Source organism: Aspergillus steynii (genome assembly GCF_002849105.1).
Source record: "Aspergillus steynii IBT 23096 chromosome Unknown P170scaffold_2, whole genome shotgun sequence".
NCBI classification, from domain to species: Eukaryota; Fungi; Ascomycota; class Eurotiomycetes; order Eurotiales; family Aspergillaceae; genus Aspergillus; species Aspergillus steynii.
The window spans coordinates 5,547,535-5,570,487 of record NW_020194399.1 but is presented as its reverse complement, the minus strand read 5'-3'; the positions used below and the strand labels follow the sequence as shown (position 1 = coordinate 5,570,487).

The 22,953-nt window shown below is 40.8% G+C and overlaps 7 protein-coding genes across 7 annotated transcripts; 1 reads left to right on the top strand and 6 right to left on the bottom strand.

The window, feature by feature from the left end:
• Positions 1-201: 201 nt before the first annotated feature.
• On the bottom strand, positions 202-999 carry P170DRAFT_490423 (uncharacterized protein). The gene is made up of 2 exons (XM_024853994.1): positions 995-999; positions 202-830 (listed from the first exon to the last, which is right to left on the bottom strand). The coding sequence occupies exon 2, from the start codon at positions 625-627 to the stop codon at positions 391-393; it is 237 nt and encodes a 78-aa protein (XP_024708632.1). The 5' UTR covers positions 628-830; positions 995-999; the 3' UTR covers positions 202-390.
• Positions 1,000-11,606: 10,607 nt separating this feature from the next.
• On the top strand, positions 11,607-13,125 carry P170DRAFT_473196 (uncharacterized protein; the record flags this gene model as incomplete). The annotated part of the gene is made up of 3 exons (XM_024853016.1): positions 11,607-11,628; positions 12,554-13,012; positions 13,058-13,125. The coding sequence occupies 3 exons, from the start codon at positions 11,607-11,609 to the stop codon at positions 13,123-13,125; spliced, it is 549 nt and encodes a 182-aa protein (XP_024708631.1).
• A 275-nt stretch (positions 13,126-13,400) lies between these two features.
• P170DRAFT_335117 (uncharacterized protein) lies at positions 13,401-13,995 on the bottom strand (the record flags this gene model as incomplete). Its single annotated transcript, XM_024843377.1, has 2 exons — positions 13,401-13,681; positions 13,797-13,995. Coding segments are annotated over 2 exons (480 nt in total), but the record flags the coding sequence as incomplete, so codon positions are not given.
• A 921-nt stretch (positions 13,996-14,916) lies between these two features.
• bgt2 (GPI-anchored beta-1,3-endoglucanase EglC) lies at positions 14,917-16,645 on the bottom strand. Its single transcript, XM_024854523.1, has 2 exons — positions 16,349-16,645; positions 14,917-16,294 (listed from the first exon to the last, which is right to left on the bottom strand). Exons 1-2 carry the CDS (start codon positions 16,541-16,543, stop codon positions 14,975-14,977), a joined length of 1,515 nt encoding a protein of 504 aa, XP_024708629.1. The 5' UTR covers positions 16,544-16,645; the 3' UTR covers positions 14,917-14,974.
• A 1,254-nt stretch (positions 16,646-17,899) lies between these two features.
• P170DRAFT_434996 (amidohydrolase family protein) lies at positions 17,900-18,972 on the bottom strand. The gene has a single exon (XM_024848847.1). The coding sequence runs from the start codon at positions 18,966-18,968 to the stop codon at positions 17,994-17,996; it is 975 nt and encodes a 324-aa protein (XP_024708628.1). The 5' UTR covers positions 18,969-18,972; the 3' UTR covers positions 17,900-17,993.
• Positions 18,973-19,416: 444 nt separating this feature from the next.
• On the bottom strand, positions 19,417-20,785 carry P170DRAFT_434995 (calcium-dependent phosphotriesterase). Its single transcript, XM_024848846.1, has one exon. It carries the CDS (start codon positions 20,691-20,693, stop codon positions 19,455-19,457), a length of 1,239 nt encoding a protein of 412 aa, XP_024708627.1. The 5' UTR covers positions 20,694-20,785; the 3' UTR covers positions 19,417-19,454.
• A 539-nt stretch (positions 20,786-21,324) lies between these two features.
• P170DRAFT_379979 (GMC family oxidoreductase) lies at positions 21,325-22,936 on the bottom strand. The gene is made up of 3 exons (XM_024845512.1): positions 22,323-22,936; positions 21,656-22,269; positions 21,325-21,609 (listed from the first exon to the last, which is right to left on the bottom strand). Exons 1-3 carry the CDS (start codon positions 22,787-22,789, stop codon positions 21,371-21,373), a joined length of 1,320 nt encoding a protein of 439 aa, XP_024708626.1. The 5' UTR covers positions 22,790-22,936; the 3' UTR covers positions 21,325-21,370.
• Positions 22,937-22,953: the final 17 nt, after the last annotated feature.

Below are 22,953 nucleotides of genomic sequence, written 5' to 3'. Positions count from 1 at the left end.
ACCCATTCGTAATCGTCCCCATTCATAATCGTCCCCATTCATCCCCATTCGTCCCCATTCGTCCCCATTCGTCCCCATTCGTCCCCATTCGCTCTTACCACGTCAAGCTTGATCCAAATGCACGTACTCCCCAAGGATATCAGCATAGGATCCTCTTCAATCATAACGCCCAGCTGCTAGTGCGATTTCATCACCCTGAACAGGAGTTGCGCCTGCCTGTAGAAGTATTTCTACAACCTGTGGATGATCTCGTTTTATAGCTGACATCAATACATTAGCATAAACGCCACCAGGAGCATTCACATTAGCACCAGCTTGCAGTAAGATATTCACCAGATTCTCCCTTCCATATCTTACTGCAGCCTGGAGCGCATTCCCATAATAGCCGCCTTAGAAATTAATTTCTGCACCAGCAGCTAACAGGGCCTGGACAGCATCTTCACTTCCATAGTACGCTACTGCTTCGAGTACACACCCGTACATAGAGCCCGCTGCGTTAGGGCTAACCCCTCTAGCCAAAAGAAGCTGGATTATCTCCACGTGTCCATATTCAGATGCTGTATACAGTGCACGATTCGCGGATGAGAGGTTGAAATGCCCTTGCGCGGAAGCATGATCTAAAAGCATTTACATGATCCTTAAACTCCCAAGAGCAGCATGGGTCAAAGCATTTCCGTGTACGCCTTTATGTCCCGTGACGTCTGCTCCATATCGGAGGAGTAGTTAAATAACGGTTTCATCTTCATTGCGTCCCCCCACAGCAACCTGCAGTAGGGTTCTAGCTTGTCCATCCTGCACGTTGACATCTGCTCCATTTCTCAAAGTCTCCTCTAGTTTATTAATGTCATTATTATTGACTGCTTGATGAAGGTTGGTAGTTCGCAGGTCGGTGTGTGGAAGGAAATCATCATAGTCATCAAAATCCTCAAACATACTATGAAATCCGCAGAGTTAGAAACAATACTTATTTTCTCAAAGAAAAGGCGTAACATACATGAAGAGAAATTTGTATGACAGTAAGTAATCTGATACTAAGAGTTCCAGAGGAGTACAAGAACTCAGTCCATTAATTTTGCTCTCTGAGCAGCGATAACTTTTATACAGCCACATTTTACCCCGCTCTGAGTACCAGAGCTTACCCCTCTATGCCACGTCTGCACTTCAGGGCATTAGTCAAGGCATCCTACAAGTGGGAGGCTGGGATTACATGTCTGCGCCCCCGGAGCGCTCACTGAGTGCTCACTGAACAAGCGAGTTAAAGAATGGTGGGAAAACTATTTTCCCTGCTATCAGGAGCTGCCACGTCAGTCAATTCTCAATGACGTCAGGTGTAAGGGGCAGCCACGAAGGTTCTGTTCCGGGCACTTGGTTCCCTTAGATGGATGTACCGAGGAGTTCGGGGCGCCTGCGATACGCCTGCGGACCGCCTACTACACGCTGAGAGATACAAGAAGTTAAGGGACGGGTATAGAATAAATAGAATTAATCACTTGACCTCCTAGGGGTCAAATGGTTAGTTTCTTTAAATAAGGGGTTTCCCGTGTATAACCTCATCGCGGGAATCAGTTCCCGAATGCCTCGGCAACCCTGCGGACCTCCGGCAGTCCGGTTGTTCCGTGTTCCGCGCTGAGATAAGCGCCGGTGACATCAGGCATATAAACATAAAAAGTCAAGAAAAGGGAGATAATCTGCCAATCAGAATACTCAGCTCGCGTGCGTGGCCATTTGTCCAACACGTGACTATATCAAATATATTTAATACAGTGAATAATGCTTATGTTAGCTCCAGGCAGACCTTAATAATATAAGTCCACTCAGCTTCAAAAGCTATATCTAAATAATAAAGTTTTATGATTGTCTTTTATATATACCTAAGATTTAGTTAATCAGAATATCTATAATATATTTTATATAATCGGTCAGTACTCTAATTTAACTAAATTAATATTTTTATAAATATATCACCTCACTGGGTCTAGGGGAAAGAGAATATTTAAAATCTAATATATTATAAAATTATATAAAATAATTTTCTTTTCCTTCTCTTCCTGTTTATTTTTAACTATAATTTACTATTACCAATAATCCTATACCTTATCTACCTAAGAATTATATGATATCTAATAAAGCCTTGTTCATAAAAAAAAATGTTACTGTCAAGGCGCGGGCTGGCGGGTTAATAGAGTTGGAACAGCAGGGGCAGGCAGGGCAGGCGGTCTAGCTAGATCAGGCGGGCTAGGTTCACAAGGTCTTTGATTATTATTATAGTTAAGCTATATACAAGATAATAAATAAGACATAGCTTAAAAAGCTATAATAAAATCTCTAGTATTTAGGCTTTTAAGTAGTCAGGGGTTTAGGGTTAGAAATAGGTTCTTCTAGCTTAGTAGTTTTATCTAGTTCTAGTAGGTTTAGTAGTGCTTTTAAGTCTGTATTATAATAATATATTCTTTTTTTATAGCTAAATTTTATTAAGGCTAAAGAGGGCCAGACTTATTAAAATATTAATAATAATAGTTCTAGATAATCTATTTAGTATATTTTAGATAACTAGCAGGCTTAATAATAAAATCTATATATTTAATTTATTTTATAATATATATCAGGTAAGAGCGGCCACAGCTATAATAATTCTAGAATAAGTTAAAAATATTTTTAATCTCTTATTTTTTAAGTTTATTAATCTTAATATAAGATAAAAGAAGATTTTACTAGCTAAATAAGATATTTAAGCTAGCAGGAATAAATAGGCTTATATTAAATATAAAATAAATTTTTATATTAAGTAGGAGTTCCAGATAATAAATATATAGGCTAATAACTTTTTTAATATAATATAAATCTAAAATATTCTAGTCTAGCTTTTTACTAGGCTATAAGATCTTAATATATTAGATTATTAGCTAAATTAGTTAGTTTTTTTTAAACAGGCGGGCGGGACAGTATTAATAATTTATTTATTTAATATAATAGGCATGGGCAGATAATATCTTAGCTTAGATAAATTTAATAATAGCTTATATTTTAATAATAAATTATTTTATATCTTATATAGTAGGGCAGTTATAAATATAATAATCTTTTATTAAGACAGGTTTAAATCCTATATATAGGTAAAAGCTATAATTAGTAAAGAATAGGCTGGTCTTAATTAAATTAAAATATATAATATTTAAAGAGAACTTAGCTAAAGGAAACCAGATATTCTAATTATTTTATAAGTAGTTTATATAAGCTTAAAGATACTATTCTAATATAATATTTATATATTTAGTCTGGCTATTAGTTTCAGGATAATACATAATTAATAATTTATTAATAATATCTAGATACTAGGTTAGGTATTTCTAGAATTTAGTAATAAACTAGGATTTTTAATCTGATATAATAGTTCAGGGCAGGCTATATAACTTTTATATATATTATATATATATTATAGCCACAGCAGATATATTTATAATTAAGTTATAAAGGATCAGGTGCTTTATTTTAGTTAGATAATCTATAATAACTAAAATAATATTATAATTCTGGCTCTCTAGTAGATATATAATAAAATCTATAAAAATATTTTATTAAATATATTTAGGTATAAATAGGGGTTTTAGGATATTTTACTTAATTTTTTAGAATAAAATAATTTAGCAATAGGTATAATAGTTCTAGATTTATTAGGCTATATAGTAGTATATATTAGGCTAAAAGTATTCGCGGGTAAAAAATTTATATATATAATTTTTCTTAAGATATCTAGCCGCGGGTTTATTATATATTAAATAAATTAATTTAATTTAGAGCTTATTATTTTCAGGAATCTATAAATAATCTTTATAAAATAAAAGATTATTTTATTTTTTATAAATAACTAAAATAATCTTTAGATAATAATCTTTTTTTATAATAAGAGCCTTCTAGACTTTATAAATTAGATTATTTTTCTTATATATTTCTTATAGGTTTATCTGGGCTTTAGGTAGTAGTTATAAGTTTTATTTATTTTTAAAAATAATATTTTAATAGGTTACAGGGGCAAGCAAGGTCGGGAGTTTAGGGGTTTTAGCTTAATCAGATTTACTAATATTAAGATTTTTATATTTTAATATTATTTAGCTCTAGTATTAAAAGTATTTATCTTTATTTTTAAAGAAATCTTTTAATCTTTTAATTAGGCTATCTGGCTTAATTTTATATTTCCCGGGATAATAAATAATCTTAAACTTAAATTAGAACAAAAATTTAAACTAATAAGCTTATTATTAGTTTAAAAGCTTAGTTAATATAAAATACTCTAGGTTATAGTAATTAGAAATAATCTAGATTAGGGATAGAGCTCTTTTAAGCTTAAGATGCTATTTTTTAAAATAATAAATAATAATAAATAATTTTTTATTATAAATTTTATAATTATATTCTATAAGTAAATATTTTTTTAAAAAAAAGATAATAGGGTATAAAACTTTATTATTATTATATTAAGATAGGACTCCAGCAGAAATATAATTAAAAGTATTAATTTTTAAAATTATAATATATATCTAGTTAAAAGGCTATAAGATTAGAGTATTTATAAAAGCTTATTTAAAATACTTAAAAATCTTTTAATAAGATAAAGTCTATTCCTAAGATATTTTTTTATAAATTAGATTAATAAGTAGAGTAGTTAACTTTAAAAAGTCTTTAATAAAATAATAATAAAAATTACTGAATCCCAAGAAAGCCTAAATATTAGTAATATAGGTTAAGATAGGCTAGTTAATAACTATCTTAATTTTAGAAAGGTCTATTTAAATCCTTTTATAGCTAATAATTAGACCTAGGAACTTAGTTTTAAGAATAATAAACTTATATTTTAAGAGTTTTACAAACAGGCGGGTTTCTCGTAACTTTTGTAGAATCTGGTAGATATAGTAGATATATTTAGAACAGGTTCGGCTATAGATTAGGATATTATTTAGATAAGTAATATAAAAAATATTTAAATAATTATATAATATATTATTAATATAATACTAAAAGGTCCCAGGGGCTCTGGTTAGGCTAAATAATATTATTAGGGATTTAAACAGGCCTAGGCGGGTATAAAATATAATTATTTATTCTTGATCTTTCTGGATATATAAGTTATTAAAAATACTTATAATATTTATCTTTATAAAGTAGTATATTTCTTTTAGATTATTTAAGGTTTCTTTTATTAAAGATAATAAATAATAATCTTTAATAATAATTGTGTTTAGGGCTTAATAATTAATATAAAAATATAAGCCTTTATTAAATTTATTAATAAATAGGACAGGGGATATTATAAAAAATAAATTTAGGTAGATAAAGTTTTTTTACAGGTTTTTAAGAAGTTATTCTTAAAGGGCTTTTAGCTCTTCCTAGGATATATTATATAAGGGACTAAATAGCAGTCTTTTATTAGATTCTAGCGTAATTATATAATTATAGTCCTTATATAGGGGTAGCTTATCTGCCTTTTTTAGTAAGAATATATCTTTAAAGTTTTAGAATTCTATAGAAATATTAGGGCTCTAATTAAATACCTTTTATGCTAGGGGCTTTTTAGAGGACTTTTTATAAATTATTTAATTAATTTATTTTATAATAATAGCAAAGATTTTTTTCCCTATCTTATATATATAGTATAAGCTTTTATAAATATTATATTGTCAGATGGGGTAGGTGGGTCACGTGGGTTGAATAGAAATTTCAAATGGCTTGATAGAATAAAGGAAATCGATCAGTCAGATGAAGTAAACAGTTCACCTGGACCACCTAGATCTGAAATAGATAGACCAGAGGTCCTACCATTCGCTATGCATGTAGATAGGTGAAATTGATTGAATGAATGAATGAAATTCAATTGAATGAATTAAGTGGGTAAATCAACTTGATGAAAAGAATGAATCAATGCAGGTCATTGACTGCATATTTATAGACAATTGAATCAGGGCTAATTCAATCTGGCCCTAAGCAAACATTGCAAACATGAAATCATCAGATCCTTCTAGGCCTTCAGCTGTGAGTCTTGTCATTAATCTAGGCCTTCAAGGTCAACCTCATAGATCATCATTAGATCAATATTTAATTATTTAAATGATCAAATGATCAAGATTTCATGATCAGAACAATCGAGATTCAACACATAAATCATAATGAAATCATTTAAATGATATCAGAATGACCAGGGTAGTAATATTCACTTTATGGCTTATAAAATGAATAGGTGAGACATTCTGGACCCTTTGTATTGATCATCTGAACAAAGCCATTGACTGCAGTGGTTAAAATAAACTTTTAATTTCCTAAAAAGGAAATTTATCGAATTATGTTTTCTGACTTCCATAGGATTCTAGCGATCGGTGATTTCCTAATTAGGAAGGTAAGCTAGTCCAAAATAGGAAATTCTTCAGAAATTTTTCTTTTTCATTTTCCGCTCACATTGAGCTCAGTTTCACCTCACTTTTCCCATACAATTTGGTGGTGGAAGTGAGAGTTCGATAAAGTGAGAGTAAATTCATAGTGAATTTTGAATAATTTCGGTTGTGGGGCGAAATCAGGTGATTCTGATGAATCAGGTGATGTCAGGTGACCCCAATTGACATATATAAATATTATAGATCTAAAGGGCCTTTAAGGCCTTTAAGTTAATTAGGCAGGCTTAAATAAGAATATTATATAAGACCTGGATCTTCTGGAGATAGGACAGGATATTATAATATTTTTAACAATACTAGTTATTAAACTAGAGGGTGTACTTAGTAAAGTTTATTTTAGGATTATGGGTCTTAAACCAGGAAAGTCTAATTATAATAAAAAAATATATAAACTAGGTAATCAGAAATAAAATATTTTTTTTAATATAGTTATAAGTTTTTAGGATTATATAGGTATAATAAGTAATAATACCAGTCTTACTCTTACGGCCATTAAACTTTATAATTAATTTAGGCTTTTTTAAAGGATATAAGATTAGATTCTGGGTTTTAGCTTAACTTTTATTTATAATATAGGATATAAAGTAACTGGTATTAAATATAGTATAAATAATAATTTTATTTTTACTAGGGTTTAATATAATAAAGATAATTAATAAGTTAGTTTTTTAGAGTTTTTTTTTAATAAGAAGTCTTTTAGTAATAGCTTTAAAAATTTAGTAAATATACACGAGGGGGTCTATCTAGTCGCGGCTTAAACTAGGCTAACCTTTTTTAACTACTTACTTAGGTTTAAAGAGTATAAGTATTTTACTTGGGGAATTATTTAAGGCTAGGGAGCCTAAAGTAGCAGTAATATAGACAGGCCTTGCGGGATAAAATAAAATTAAGATATAAGGAAAGATTATTTTTAAGAGGGTAAATAAAATTTTAGGGAAGAACCAGGATATATAATATAACTAGTTTAATATAGGTAATTATCTAGTTTAAGATAGTCTTTAATTATATATTAATTTAATTTATAGCAGAAGTATTTACTATAATCCTTACAGGTGTTATTCTTAGGATAAAAGGATAAATAATAAGTTAAAAAAAGGTTTATAATATTAGAATTTAGGGTAATAATAGCAGACTGGGAAGATTTATTAACTAGACTTTAAGAATAATAACTTTAGATATTTTTAATTAAAGCCTATAGACAAGTACTAGTTCTAGTTAAAATTAGGGCGGGCTTCTAAGGTTAGCTATAAAAATATTAAGTATAATAGTTTTTTAATTTTTATAAAAAAATAATAAAATTAATATAATTCTTAGTAGGTAGGTCTTAATATATTAATATAATTTTTATTTTCTAGTTAATAATTTTCTCAAGAAGAATAAAAAGATTATTTTTAGTTATTTCTTCCTTTATAATTAGTTATTAGAATTTAGTAAAAAAAATAAAAAACTTTTAGTTTTTTTATTTTAGATTATACAAGGTATTCCAGGTATTATAAATATAGTTCGGGTCTTTATAAATATAATTAAGTATTTTTAAAATTTTAATATAGTCTTTTAGCTAGTAAACTCTGTCTTTAATATATAAAAGAACTTGGATATAAAGAAGTCCCTTTAAATAATTAAAAATATAGGCTATACAGGCCTGGGAGATTAAAAAATAGTTATAATTTATAATTATCTTTTTCTTAATCTGGGAGATAAAGTAGTAAAAGTCTAATCTAATACTCCTAAACTTATTAGGGTCGGGTAGTTGTTTAGAAAGGCAGGCGGAAATAAAAGATCTGGGATTAATTAATATAAGTATTCTTATTAAAATAGCTAAGAGTCCTTTAGTAGCAGGTTCAGGGATCTGGTCTGGGGTGTTAACTATAGGTGTAGTAGTCTAGACTATATGGTTTTATTCTTAGATTATTATGCTTTTATTAGCTAGGGCTTAAATAAGTTTAAAATTTAAACTTTTTTTATGATCTGCTTAAAGGATAATAATTTATGTAATAATATTTATATCTTATTAAAGGCGGGAGACTTTTTAATAAAAATATTTTTAGTTAGTATTAATATTTACTATAAATATATAGATCTAGTTATAATAGGCATATTATTCCTTAATATATTTAGTAATATGCTAGATAAATAATTTAAGATCTTTAGAAAGAGATAAAGGCTTTAAAATTTCAAGTATATTAGGCAAGTATTAGCTTTATAAGTAAGAGCTATATAATATTAAGGCGCGGGCTGGTAGATTAATAGAGTTAGTATAGCAGGGGTAAGTAAGGTAGATAGTCTGGCTAGATTAGGTAGGCTAGGTTTATAAGATCTTTAATTATTATTATAATCAGGCTATATATAGGATAATAAACAAGATATAACTCAGGGAGTTATAATAAGATCTCTAATATTTAGGCTTTTAAGTGGTCAGGGGTTTAGGGTCAGGGACAGGTTCTTCCGGCTTGGTAGTTCCATCTGGTTCTGGTGGGTTTGGCGGTGCCTTCAGGTCTGCACTGTGACAGATTCTAGTAATCAGTGATTTCCTAATTAGGAAGATAAGCTAGTCCAAAATAGGAAATTCTTTAGAAATTTTTCTTTTTTCATTTTCCGCTCATATTGAGCTCAGTTTCACCTCACTTCTCCCATATAATTTGGTGGTGGAAGTGAGAGTTCAATAAGGTGAGAGTAAAGTTGTATGAATTTTGAATAATTTCAGTTGTGGGGCGAAATCAGGTGATTCTGATGAATCAGGTGATGTCAGGTGACCCCAATTGACAATAAGTAATAAAGTTATAAGATTAAATATTTTAATATCTTAAAGATAAGGCAGCATAAAAGTAATTAGCTAGAAATATTAAATATATAATATATTCTACTTAAGATATTATCACTGGGGTTCAGGGGAACCCCATAAGAACACATTTTTATTATATGTTTACTAGGCTATGACTAAGCACCCGTTCTAACTAAGCATCCTTGGGAGGATCCCATATATAGATCCTTACAGTTTTTTAAAAAAATAAAATATTAATAATAAAAAAGATTTATCTGATTTAGATTTAAATTTAAATAAGAATAATATTTTTTTATCTAATTTACTAGAGATATAATATATAATCTATTTAAATAATTTTAAGATTATAATACTTTTAATATCTAGTAAAAAATTATATTATATAAGAGTAGTAATTTCTCTAGATTATTTTAATTATTTATAGAATAAAAAGTCTTAATAAAAATATAAATTAACTTTTTTTTATTATTTAAATTAAATTATAATTTAATTTTAAAATATCTGTATGTTGTGTATTATATTAATATTTTATTATTTTTAATCAAAATATTTATTTTTTATATATTTTTTTAAAATGAAATTATATATAATAAATTAAACAGATTTTTCGGTACAGCAGAATCTACAGATCCGTAGAAAATAGTCTCCCGCGGATTTTTGCGGATTCTACTTTTAGAACCTGAACCCACTATAGATTCTATCCTTAGGGACCGAATCCGCACCTCATAGGGTTCGGCACAGTGCGGATGCGGGTTTTGCGGTCCCGAATGCCAACTCTAATTCTATCTAGCCATTTAAAATTTCTATTCAACCCACGTGACCTACCTACCCCATCTGACAGTTATAAATATAATATTAGAAAAATTATAAAAAAAAAGCTGTATAAGCTAAAAAAAATACTTTATAAATAATAAAAGTCTAAGTCTAATATTTTTAGATCTTCATTATTAATTTAGTAATATAAGTATTTTAATCAATATTATTTAGGGTCTGCTTAATCGCAGAAAACTTTTAATTAATTTAAAAAATCCTTTAAATAATATTACAGGTCTAGTTAACCCAGAGATTATAAGTAAAAAATATCTGTTATATAAATTTAATAATAAATTTAAAAAGTGACTTTCTATTCTTATTATTATAATTAAGATATATAATTATATTATTTTCGAGGTTCCTGATACTATTAAAAATTTTTTTTATATATAGATTTATTTAATCAGCCCTTAAAAAAAAGATTATATTATTTTCGCCTTAACCATCTTAAAAAACCCCTGAAAAAGAGATTAATTAATAATAGCTAGAGTTAATAATAAACTAGCAGATTCTGGAGCCTTTCAGTATAATAGTGGTTAAGAAATTTCAAAAATTTGATTCACATTGAGATTGTTGTTTTTCTGCGACTATTACCACACAAGAGGCACACCTCAACAAGGCTTTAGAGCCGCAATCGGTTGCTTTCTGCCACTGCTTGATTGGTTTGCATCGGAACGCCGTGTATACCAACCTGTCATCGGGTTAGTATACCGGGGTCTGGATTCGACCGGTGGGGCTCCCCTGCCAGTATCATGCATGTAGCCTACACTGCATCACTGGTCAAGGCAGCTGAGTGAGATGCCTGCCATAATTATCGGTTTCTAGCTCGCCTTAGTACTTAACCGAGCCGCGTTTGGCGACAAAGGTTCCAAACTTATACAGTAATCGTTATCCTTTTTGCTATGGTCATAGGTTTAGCAGGAAAGGGTTCGCCTGATTAAAACAGAATTGTGATGCCAGAATAAGATACCCTAAATTGATGACCTTTCAAGATGTGTGGAAGGGCCGCTGCCCCTACCATGTGATGACTGACAAGTACATAAATCAAGCTGGGCTAGTGAGCCAGCAAAATTCATTTTCGGTTCAAATGTATTGATTCTACGGAGTAAAGATCGGCGATTTGATGTTTGATGCCCCTCTTCCCGACCCGGGACTAGCCATTACCCGGGTGTCGAGCTGGAGAGGAGTCACTCCGGTTACAATGACAGGTTGCATTGCATTCGGGAAGACACTATCGACCTCCAAGTTCTGATTGGATGAAATTGAGCAGACCAAACCACTAAACATCTCAAGAGTTTAAAGACAGGGATTCCAATCTTCATCTACTCGCGCTTTCCAGAGAGCCATTCTAGCGAAGCTCTTTAATAGGCTAGAGACGAGAGCTGGGCAATATACTTATGGAGGACTTGAACGTGGTCAATAGTTGAGTGGGTGTCGCTAGGTGAGAAATGGGTGAGATCGGATGAGAATCACCCGGTGTCGAGTGACCCTGCACATGCACTGACAGCCCTGTAGCTGAGCAGAGCACTGTGCAGGAATACATGTACATAATAATTAGCTCTGGGGACAATATGCCTCTCCTTGAAACAATAGGTTCCTTAGTATCTGCACTTCGCCATGATTTACTATACAGTACAAGCTTCTGCAAAGCTCGATAGTAACACCATATCCATGAAAGTGCCTTTACCGCCGTCACTATGTTCGAGAGCAATCCGGCACTGCAGCTCAGGCACGTAACCGGCCGATTTTGGATAGTGTGTTTAGGTGGGGCAAATGTCTGAGCGCAAGGCTGCATGTGGGATACGGCACGAAGATAACAGTGAGATAGTATATTAAGAAAACAAATGTTAATTATAATTCATGTCTTTTTTGAGTAAGGTGTCTTATAATCTCAATAGTCTTTTCCATAATAAGTCGTATGTGGGCTTAGCCTTTAGCCTCAAATCTCTCGGCTGGAATTACTAAATACGGTCCAGGTTATCTACCTTTATAGTGTAGTACATATACAGCGCACAGCCGTTGCCTTGTTCGCCGATTCAGTCTAAGAGTTTTGAGTATTAGTGCAGGCGGGCAATGGCATGATGCAATATTGGCTCTATCTATAGAGAGAAAGGCTCTTCGGTTTCTTGTTAATTAGGTATCGTACAATAACCCATGCAAGTTCCAAGACACGCGGGACGGGCTTCGTAAGACGGGCAAAGCTGGCCCGTGGGGCGGAAGGGAGAGGGAATGATTAACTTTTCGAAAGTAAAACGAATATAGATTACAGGGTAGCAGGGCCTTGAAACGTGACACAGCATTGGTATACACTGGAGGCGCGTATAACGGATGTCTGAGCTTTTCTGAGAGATTATAAAATCGAGACCGAAGTAGGTTATCATTTTAAACAAGGAGCGCAGTTCCATACGTCTATAACATACCTGAAGTCGTTTGCATTTTGATCTAACACCCCACTACAAATACCAAATTCGAAGCAGCTCCACAACTAACCACAAAACCTGGATACTGCTGTATACAGCCATTGACAGAGCCAACAAAGAACTACAGGTAGGCCAACATGAAGACCTGGTACGTAACCTGGAGCATGTGGCTCGTGATGATGTCGCTTTGGCCGGCGGAAAGAATTCTTCTGTAGGGGAGATGATCAGCGCCCTGAAGGAGAAGGGGGTAAAAGTGCCGCCGGGTTTTGCAACATCACTGGCATCCTGGCAGTATGTGGACTCCAATGCCATACGGGATAAGATCGCTACACTGGTCACGGAATGGCAGGCAACTCCGGTCGAGACTGCGTATACAGCGCGTAAAGCTTTCCTCCGTGGCAACGCGCTGTGTGCCCTGAAGGCCCAGCAGAGTCCACGCTGTGCCACACAGTATATGGCCGGAGAACGCAACCCAACCCTACTCGTGGTCCCAGATATCGCTGAACACGCGGCGGAGCGAATGCGTGTTCTGAATATCCTCGCGCAGCGACGTTATCGTAAGTTTTAAATCTATTTACTTGACATTAGTGCTGAGTTTCCAGGTCAACGGAGAAAGGATCGTCTACATGCGCTGGAGTCGCGAGTTAAGAGTCCTTGGCAGGTTTCGTGATCTTGCATGTGTAAATGGACAGGCCAGGGGTAGTTTGAGAAGAGAAACAACTGTAAAACTAGTGAAAGAGACCAGGGAATGAGATCGACGAGGCATAACGTTATGTTCTGGATCGGGACGTGGCGCGCGGGGCTCGTATTGAGACAAATCAGGAATCTAAAACATGATGGATATCAAACTAACATACAAACTACTAACCCCAAATTATCATATCAACACAAATAAAGTCCCTAAAATCACTCCTTCCTCTCCGATCCAGAGCCAAACAACCCCCCCACAGAACTGCCCACCGCCTTCGCCCCCGACGCCACGCCCTCCCCGGCTCCCTTGGCCCCGCTAACCACAGGGTCCGTCACGCCGCCCAGCGGCCCGCCGTACGACCCGTTCTCGTCCTTCCCGCCCCTCTCGGCCCTATTCACGCCCTCTTTCGAGATGGCATTTCCGACAGGCGCCAACAGCCCGTTCTCGCCCAGCTGGTTGCCTACCAGATTGTGCACGTCGTCTTGGATCTGGTCGACTTGTTTGACGCCGGTGAGTTTGGATTTCGAGAGGGTGTCTAATCCCATTCACTCTTATTAGTCTTCTGTGTCTTGTCTTGTTGTCTTGTGTCTTGTGGTGAGAGGGCAGGGGAGAGGGTAGGGAAGGTAATGGAGGTAAAGATGGAGACACACCCTTCGTCACATAAGACGCCTTGTTATCGCCCTTCCCGAACCACTTCAGGTACTGGTCTTCCAGCCACGGCATCCACTTCTCGTACTGGTCGTGGTACACCTCCTTGACCCATTCGGTGTAGGTCTGTTGCTGGCGCTGGTCGGCGGGGAGGTTATCGTAGATATGGCGTTTTTGGTCTTCGGTGTGGCTGCTAGGAGTCTCGTTGGGGCTGTCGGTGCTGTTGCTGGCGACGCCGGTCAGGTTGGAGGCGGTGGATTTTAAGGTGTCCATCTTGCTTCGTTGCTTTGTCCTGGTTTGGGGGTTTGAGTGTGGTGGTGTGTTTATCTTGTAGGTTAAGGGATATCAAAATCAGAATGTATGTAGTTGAGTAGATCGATCAACGTCCCAGATGCAATATAAATATCCAGATCGATCGACTGACGTATCTACCACACTCCCGCATTAAAATCCCCACGTGCCATGACGTGTGTGGCACCCCTTCATTCCCCCATCGAATGACCGATGAAAGGGACCCGGAATCCTGTTTCTAGATCGCTTTGATTCGATGGGCTCGATCCAGACGACGCGACGCGGCACATGACGTCATTGTTTAATTTATTTGGATTCCCGACGGGAGACAGGTGTAGATGACAGGCACAGGCACAGGTACAGGCATATTTTTTGTTTCGATTGATGAGATAGAGAGTTATTTCGTAATGTTGAGTTTGTTGTGTCGCTGATTTGCTTATATGGATGGGACATGGGGTAGGGAAATATCGAGGCGTCTTGGACGAAGGTTGAGGGATTGGTCGATCACAACTTTAGTTGATTTATGGCGCAGATGTGGCTAGGGAAATGGCAGGAATTAATCACTATCTGAGTAAATTATGAGTCCGCCCTGTGTTTAAGATCTCGTAGGACCTTCGCTATCCATAAATCGTTCGCGTCGCAACTAGCTTGGGGTAAACCTCCGAGCCAGCAGTCTGAGGAAAAATAAATCTTACATGTCAACTTGACATTAAGTAACGAATTCATTGAATCTATAATGCATCCCGAAAGATAAAATATCTCTATTCTTAAAACTCTCAATTCTGACGCATGTTGCAGTCAAACGAGTGGAAATATTTACTTGAAATAAATGACACTACGCGCCAGTTGCACGGTCGTGTCTCGTAGAACTAAAATGACAAAGAAGCGCTTACAGCAGAGCGACGAAAGCACCGACAGCAACGGCGGCGCCGAAGATGGAGCTCGACAGGCTGGCAGCACCGCTGGAAGGAGTGATGCTGGAAGAAGGAGTGCTGCCAGTGCCGCTGGCAGAGTCGGAGCCAGAGCCGCTGCCGCTGCCGCTGCCGGATCCCGAGCCGGAGCCGGAGCCGGAACCAGAGCCAGAGCCAGAGCCAGAGCTTCCGGAGGTGGAAGCGGAGTGGAAGCTGGAGGTCTTGGAGGGTCTGGGGTGGGTCGAGTTGTAGCCGTGGGTGAAGTTGTAGCCACCCTTGCCGAAGCCGTAGGGGGGACGCCCGGAGTGTCCACGGTAACCGGAGCTGGCAGCGGCGGAGGAAGAGGCGGTCACGGAGCCGCTGGCGCTGGAGGCAGCGGATCCAGAGGAAGAGGAGCCGGATGAGGAAGAACCGGAGGAGCCGGAAGAGCTGGAGCCGTGGCCAGAGCTGGAGCCAGACGAACCGGAGGAGCTAGAGTCGGAGTTCTTGGAGCCAGAGGAGCTGGAGGAGCCAGAAGATCCAGAGCCGGAGCCGGAGCCGGAGCTGGTCGAGTTCTTGTTGGAGCACTTCAGGTCGAACAAAGGCTTCTCGCTCAGGTCGCTGCCGACAATACCGAAGCTGGGGTTAGGAGTGGTGGGAGCAGCATCCTGGAGGATGTACCACCAGGTGTTGACCTCGTCGAACAGGGGGCATCCGACCTCGTCCCAGAATTTCTTAGCGTTCTCCGGGTTGGCGATGGCCAGGTTCTGCTTGTCGCCGCTCACGGGCCATCCAGTCTCGGTGATCCAGACCTCCTTGTCGCCGGCCACAGACTTGGTCTTCTCGACGGATTCGTCGAACAGCTTCTTGGCGTCGGAGATGGAGTTGTCCATAGTGTTCTGGAAGAAGGGGTATCCATCGAAACCCAGCCAGTCGACGGCGTCGACAACGGCCGAGTTGGAGCCGTTGGTCCAGGCGGTCCAGGTGTCGACGTGACCGATCGAAGCCTTGCTCAGGCTGGTGCCGGAGATGACCGAGCGGACCTTCTTGATGTAGCCGGCGAGCTCGTCGGGGCCGATTCCAACGCCGGCCTCGGCCTGAACACCGTCGTAGGAGTTGCGGTAAAGATCCTCGCTACCGACGGAGATACCGACGACCAGCTTGGTGAAGTCGTCGCCGTATTTCTCGATGGCGTTCTTGAGGGCAGCGATTTCGTTGTCCATGCCACCACCGGAGGCCCAGAGGCCGAGCAGGAGAGAGGTCTTCTCCTTGATGGCGGCGGGGATGGCGGAGATGGGGTCGTTGGTGGTACCACCTTGCTGTAGGATGTTAGATTGTCTATCATCATTCATCTAATGCGACAGGGTACTCACGATCATGGTGTACAATCTGGCACTGTTGAATCCGGAAGCATCCTCCAGGTTCTTGGCGGTCTTGAATTCGGCCTCGAAGTCGGCCTGCACCTTGCTGCTGCCATCAGACTTGGCAGCACCGTAGTTGAAACCCTTGTGGGCAGCCTCGGCGACTGCCAGCGACAGGGCGAGGGCGAGAAGGTTGTTAAGCTGCATTTTGATTGGAAACGACTGAATATATTAAAGATTGAATAAAACAGAAGCCAAAGGAAGGAAGGAATGAGAAAAGAGAGTGGTTGTGAAAGAAAGTAAGGGAGAGACAGGAATGAAAGAAGGGAATGGAGATAAAAGAAGGAAGACAGAGAGAAAGAGAAAGAGAGAGAAAAGGGAGTCGAGAGAAGACAAAAGCAGGCGAGAATCTAGACCGTGTCACGGGTGGGCCGACGGATCCACGGAGGCTTAATCGGGGGCTAGTGTCGCGGCGCCCGACGAATGGCGGGCTAAAAAAAGCATCTGTCATGGCGGAAAAAGTCCTTTTCCTGGCCCTACTGGGCCTCTGGACGGTTCCACCGCCTCCGTTTAATAATTGTGGCGCGGCGTTGGCTGCCCAGCGGTGGACTCTCTCATTTCTTCACCCATCCGCAATTTCAGGGGCTCGTCCAGGTCGCAGGTCCGGGGTAGGCGGAATCGAACGGTTGACTGCCTGACTCCGGTGTTCCTGACCGATGCAGCTTGCCGTGTTCGAGGCACACCGTCACACCCCAGATTATTGACTTCAGGCACAGCCTCGTCGTGGCTAGTTGAAGCTGCCCTGCAATAGGGGATATTCGGGTGGGTCCGATGCGTTCACTAATTCAGCAGATCCCCCTAATCTATATTAAGATACATGTCTCCCGAACCGGTCGGAAATGAATATCATGGACAGAAATTTAAAAAGAACAGAAAACTGGATTGTTGATGACGTGACGGCAATGATTTATGCCAGTTAATGATTTATGCCAGTTGAAAGAGTTCAACTCATCAGTATCCCGAGGTGCTGAGTGACGTGTCATAGTCACTACTACGGAGTAATCTCACGAACAAAATACAAAGATTTGTTCAATATGCAAGCAATAAGCAATAGATTAATTGCAGTACCGATGGATTATGAAACCAACATTCTGCTGACAAGCCAACGGCCCCTGGAAGATGCGGCAGATTTGGCCCCGGGAAGCCGCTTAGTGCATCCTGCGTTGGACCAGTCAGATCGCCCAGGGGTAGCGTGGTCATTGTTGATGCTTTGCCTGTTTGGTCTTTGTTTATGCCATGCCTTGCGTACGGAATAATTGCGTGGCAATCCATGAGGCAATCTGATGTTCATCTGGATGGGATTGAGGTTTAAGTTCAAACTATTGGTTTTATTTATAGTTGGAACTGTCTTAAACCCTACTCGGTGTGGCACGTGTACTACGGAGTGTGTCTTTCAGAGTCAAGGGCAGTGTTTATTACACAAGGAATGAAAAATTCATGCAATGAACAACTTTCAATAGAAACAAAGAATGGCTAGTATCCCCTGTCTCTAGTGATTCTTTGCCGTGAACAGCTGAAACAAGAGAAAGGAAGAAAAAAGGTTGACTATGAGAAACGCTGAAAATACATCACTAGCATCATCACTTGATCAGATCTTTCACCTCCCATCCTCATGCCTCACCCTCACCCCCAACAACCTCTCTGCATTCCGATACGCAAACAACTCCATCTCCTCCCCCCCAATCAACCCACTCCGTCGTATCTGCTCCAAAAACTCCAACCCCCTCTCATTGCCCGAAAACGGATAATCAACACTATACAAGACTTGCTCGACGGGCATAACATCCAACAAACAACGCAGCGCCGGCAGCGAAAACATCCCACTCGTGGTCACCCAGATGTTACTCCTCCAGACCTCCCTCAGACTCCGCCGTAACCCCCACCGCTCGGCGACCGCACACACTCGATCCAGCTGAAATGGCAACAACTCGCCCATGTGTCCAATGATGACCTTGAGGCCGGGCAATCGGTCGAAGAGCCCGCTCGCATACAGCCGCAGGATATGGAGGGCTGTCTCGGCGTGCCAGGACCAGCCGTAGGCGCTTAGTGCCAGTGCCACGGAGTCGTCGTAGTTGCCCTTGTAATGGTCCAGCATGGCGGAGGACGCGAAGGTCGGGTGGATGTAGATCGGGACGTCGAGGAGGTGGGCTTTTGCGAAGACGGGCCAGAAGCGCTCGTCGTCGTAGAATTGTCCGTCGAGGTGATTGTCGACCAGGGCGCCGAGGAATCCGAGATCGCGCACGCAGCGCTCCAGTTCGAGCGCCGCCGCGGGGGGCTCGCTCATCGGGAGCATGGCGAACCCGGCGAGGCGCGCCGGGTGCTGGGCGATGGCGGCGGCGAGGTCGTTGTTGGCGGCGGTGCAGATGGGCGCGGATAGGTTCCCTGGGCCGTGCGAGATTACTTGCAGCGATACATTGCCCTTGTCGAGGTCTGCGATTCGTTCGGACCCCAGACACTCGAGTTTGGAAAGGATGTGAGGTGGGAAGTTGGCGTAGTGGGCGCGGGCTTCGGCGCTGGCGGCGCTGACGTTGGGGGAGACGAAGTGCTCTTCGAGGGTGATGAGGGGATGCATTTCGGGAAATCAAGTGGTTCAATGACCTCCTGGTGGCCACTGTAGGGGTTTATCTACTGCGTATGACTGTTAACTCCGAGGCCGAGAAGAGACCGATAGTTGAATTGAAGGCGTAAATCTACACTCTCATTGTGGCTAAGCTTTCCAATAAGCTTTGTTACTATCAGGGCTTCGAACGAATCTGCGCAAAGTCCGAGATGCATCCTATCACCGGTAAGTCCTACCAATGTCCGAGGATGACGTATGGCCGCACGTGATTGCAATATTTCTCTTGATATACATCCGGTGCCTTGATCTTTTATATAAATAGGTGGTCTCAGAGCCGGTTTTCTTCCTGGTATAGCGCCCATTGTACAGTGACGTTGGAAGGGTGGGACTGCCACTACTACTATATATATCCGGTGAATGAAGTGTCCTTTACTTCGACTGTTAATCGTACTGAAGGTCATATATACCACTTCATGTCCCTGCTATATAAACACGAACCTACGCTCGCTTCTTGCACACAGTGAGAAACGGCGTCAGAATCCCTCCCGTGAAGAGCTGTCCAGACTGAAGATCATTCGCGGCCGTCGTGATGGTCGAGAGCATCTTTCCCTCCTTGTCCTCAATGATCTTTTCCACTTCATACTGAGTCTTACCGTCCACTTCACCTTTCGTAATCCTCAGAACGGCACTCGCAACGTTCACTGTGTTCGGATTGTCGAAAGCCTTCAACACGCCCATCAAATCCGGAAACGCAGCTGCGATGATGCTCCCCTCCTCGTCAACAGACAGGTTATCCATGGCAAAGCCCGTATCGATCTCATCGACGCGACGAACCTGACCCTCCACCAGCTCATAAACCAACACCTTCCCAGCCGCCGCATTCACCACATAGAACAGCCCATCCTTCCCCCTCGTAACCCCATTTGGCGAGTGGAATCCCTTCTCCGCCACGATGCGACACTCCCCAGAGTCCGTCCGACAATGCGCAACACTCCCCCCTCCCACAATGATCTCGAACTTCTTCATCAACCCGCTCTTCCGGCTATGATCGTTTGTAACCACAACCCCGACCCCGTCATCATCCACAGCCAGATTATTCGGCGTGACGACCGCCTCACTCGCGATGGTCTTCACATATTCCAGGACCTCCCGCCTTTGATCCAAATCAAAGACCTCGATCGTCGAGTTCGCCCCGAAAACACTCGCGTCCAGCACCTCCCCGTTCTCCCCAACCGGCGGACGATGGTTAATCAACCAAAACCGTACCCTCCCATCCTCTAGCTGTTTGACATCAAAGCCATGCAGATCCAAATCCCCGGAAAACCCACCCCCAATCTCTACCTTCCGCACCCCAAACAGCCCATCGTCCCCGGGGCGATCGACATCCAACACCGAGATCCAATTCGACCCCGACCGCGCGCTGGGATCCATCCTCCCACCACCGGGGCACCAGCCCTTCCGGGCCTGCAGATCGCCACACGCAGCGTAGAGCTTGCGACCGGGCGCGTCGAGGTAGACGTCTTCGCAGCTGGTGAGAAGGGGGTGTTCGATTTTCTGGCAGTCGTAGGGGAAGTCGGAGATGGGTTGGACGGTGAAGCCGATGTTGAGGCCCAGGATGAGGATATTGTGCAGGTAGACTTTGTAGAGGACGGCGAGGGCGAGGACGATAGCGGGGAGCAGGATGCGGCCTACTCCGGAGGAGCCCTTTTGGTGGGATGGTGGTGGGGATGGTGCCATTTTGTCTGTATGTACTCCCTGGATTATGGGAGGGTTGGATGAAGAATATGCTGTAGGCGTACGCGTAGATGTTAATGCATGGGGTGCTGGATTTGGGTTGGGGCTGGGATTTATTTCAATCGACAGCGTTGCAATCGGACAGGTCGGACTACCGAGTAGAGTATTCTTGTCTGAATTCTGAAATGCACCTGGGTCCACTTTGGGCGGCCTCTGACGTGGGGCGAGATGAGGAGTCGAGGACTAGCGTAGCCTTGTGCGGAGGATGAGGCAGGTTAATGAAATGATGGGTGGGGATGGTCGCAGGAGGACTGGGAGCAGCTGTGCTTTGGAAAGAGCATCTAGGATTAGTGGACTAAAGGGTATTGCAATTGAGTGATCAGAAAATCGACTTTTTGCTTGAATCCGATAAAGCCATACAACTGTAGGGTAGAGAGGAGGAGGAGAGGAGAGAAAATGCAAAAGCCTGCATGTTTATGCACACTGCTTATGCAATTCAACTTTCACAAATGCTCCATTTATGTCTCCATTTACTATTGCCCAGCCTTGTTGTTAAAGGTCCAATTGAATGATAGTCTCACTGTGCAAAAGTACAGATGGCAGACCCTAATAAGTCGCGAACAGGGGATGAATCCTTCAATTTAGCGACGAGAATAAACCGGCATTATGGTGACATAGGGCTATTCATCCCTGCAATCTGCCCTTTCCTTAACCCACTCTGCCTTGATAAAATCCGACACCATCTCCCCAATAGCATAGATGCTACTCGTCGGGTGTCCGCACAGCTGAATCGGATGAATAGACGCATCAACAACCCTAACATTCCTTGTCCCGTACACTTTCAGTCGATGATCGACTACGCCTCCCATGGAGCGTGGCATCATGGCAAGAGTTCCAATGGGATGGTAATTAGTAAGATCTGCATTGTCAGTTTAGATGTAAAGGTTCAGGCCAAAAGGACGTACATTCATTCCTTATCCACTCTCTCCATATATCATCCGGAGATTCCTCAGGAATCCGGTCATAGCCAGGATGCGATTCACTAGCAACCAAGCCATTCAATGGTCTTGAATGGAACATCTGTCGAACAAATTTAGCCATGGCGACTTGAAATTCGATATCAAAATCCACTACCCCATAGTTAGGGTTGATGATAGGTCTTTCCGTCGGATCCGCCGACGCAATGTGCACATTCCCACGAGAGAAGGGAAGCAGGCCCCAGTATCCGGCGGTTTTTGCCTTATTTCCTGGATTCACGCGGAACTCAGCTATAGGGACAGACTTGTTAAATATGAGGTCATATTGGATGTTAAAAAGACATTCCAGATTAGTGGTGTTTGTGTCACCATTCGCCTTGGCCGCTTGGCGGGCATACTGTGGAAGCTTTGCGGCTAGGGAATTCGCAATACCCCCGACTTCTTCGCCGAAGATGTCAGAGGCAGAGACATATGCAGTAGATCGTGAGCCTGAGATCTTCTCGTGCGTTGAGACGGCCATGGAATTGTTGATTTGCTCTTGCAGATTCTCGCCCACAGTTGGGAGATCAATACGCGTGGTGATGCCGTGTTTTTCAAGTATCCTGTCAACAGTTAGACCTCTAATCTAACAACAAACAAACATATCCCTACTAACCTTCGATTTCCCACCCCCAAAAGCTGAAGAATAACCGGTGATCTAAACACCCCCGCCGCGAGAATCACTTCCCTCTTTACGTGAATGACTCGACTCCCATTCTCATCTCTCACCTCCACACCCACCGCAACCAGATCATCGCCCTCCCTCTCTTCCCAGATAATGCGATCCCCTGTCGTATTGCACATCACATGCAGATTCATCCTAAATAAAACAGGCCAATAGTACGCCCTCGCCGCGTCACTTCGCACATACTCCCCTGCCTCAATCGTCGCCGGATGTACCGTGAACCCTCGAACCCGACCGCCATTCGGATCCCGATTCCACGGGACGGATACGTTGGGGTCTTCGGAGAGACGGTTCGCGACGACGAGACCGCCGGTTCCACCGCCCATGATTATATAGTCGTATCCATTTTGGATGGCTGTTGCGAGGCTAATAATTATAAAGGCAAGAATAGGGAACATGGGGTGTATTCAGGTAGAGGATGGTGAGATGTTACTTGCAAACTGTCTAATCTTTCTGGATTCCAGTATAGGCTGCCTTCCTATTTGTTAGTTTACAGCAAAGTGTTTCGATGATAGGTAGGTACTAAGCAGGGAGTTAAGATTCCGAGGGACCAGGCTGATTT

What these genes read in the sequence shown, in the direction of transcription:
- P170DRAFT_379979 (XM_024845512.1), bottom strand. Translation starts at nt 22,789, where the DNA reads ATGTTCCCTATTCTTGCCTTTATAATTATTAGCCTCGCAACAGCCATC. An exon ending in TTGGGGGTGGGAAATCGAAG is followed by an intron (nt 22,270 to 22,322) that starts GTTAGTAGGGAT and finishes AACTGTTGACAG; the next exon opens with GATACTTGAAAAACACGGCA. An exon ending in AGAGTGGATAAGGAATGAAT is followed by an intron (nt 21,610 to 21,655) that starts GTACGTCCTTTT and finishes CTGACAATGCAG; the next exon opens with ATCTTACTAATTACCATCCC.
- P170DRAFT_490423 (XM_024853994.1), bottom strand. Translation starts at nt 627, where the DNA reads ATGCTTTTAGATCATGCTTCCGCGCAAGGGCATTTCAACCTCTCATCC.
- bgt2 (XM_024854523.1), bottom strand. Translation starts at nt 16,543, where the DNA reads ATGCAGCTTAACAACCTTCTCGCCCTCGCCCTGTCGCTGGCAGTCGCC. An exon ending in CCAGATTGTACACCATGATC is followed by an intron (nt 16,295 to 16,348) that starts GTGAGTACCCTG and finishes AACATCCTACAG; the next exon opens with CAAGGTGGTACCACCAACGA.
- P170DRAFT_434995 (XM_024848846.1), bottom strand. Translation starts at nt 20,693, where the DNA reads ATGGCACCATCCCCACCACCATCCCACCAAAAGGGCTCCTCCGGAGTA.
- P170DRAFT_434996 (XM_024848847.1), bottom strand. Translation starts at nt 18,968, where the DNA reads ATGCATCCCCTCATCACCCTCGAAGAGCACTTCGTCTCCCCCAACGTC.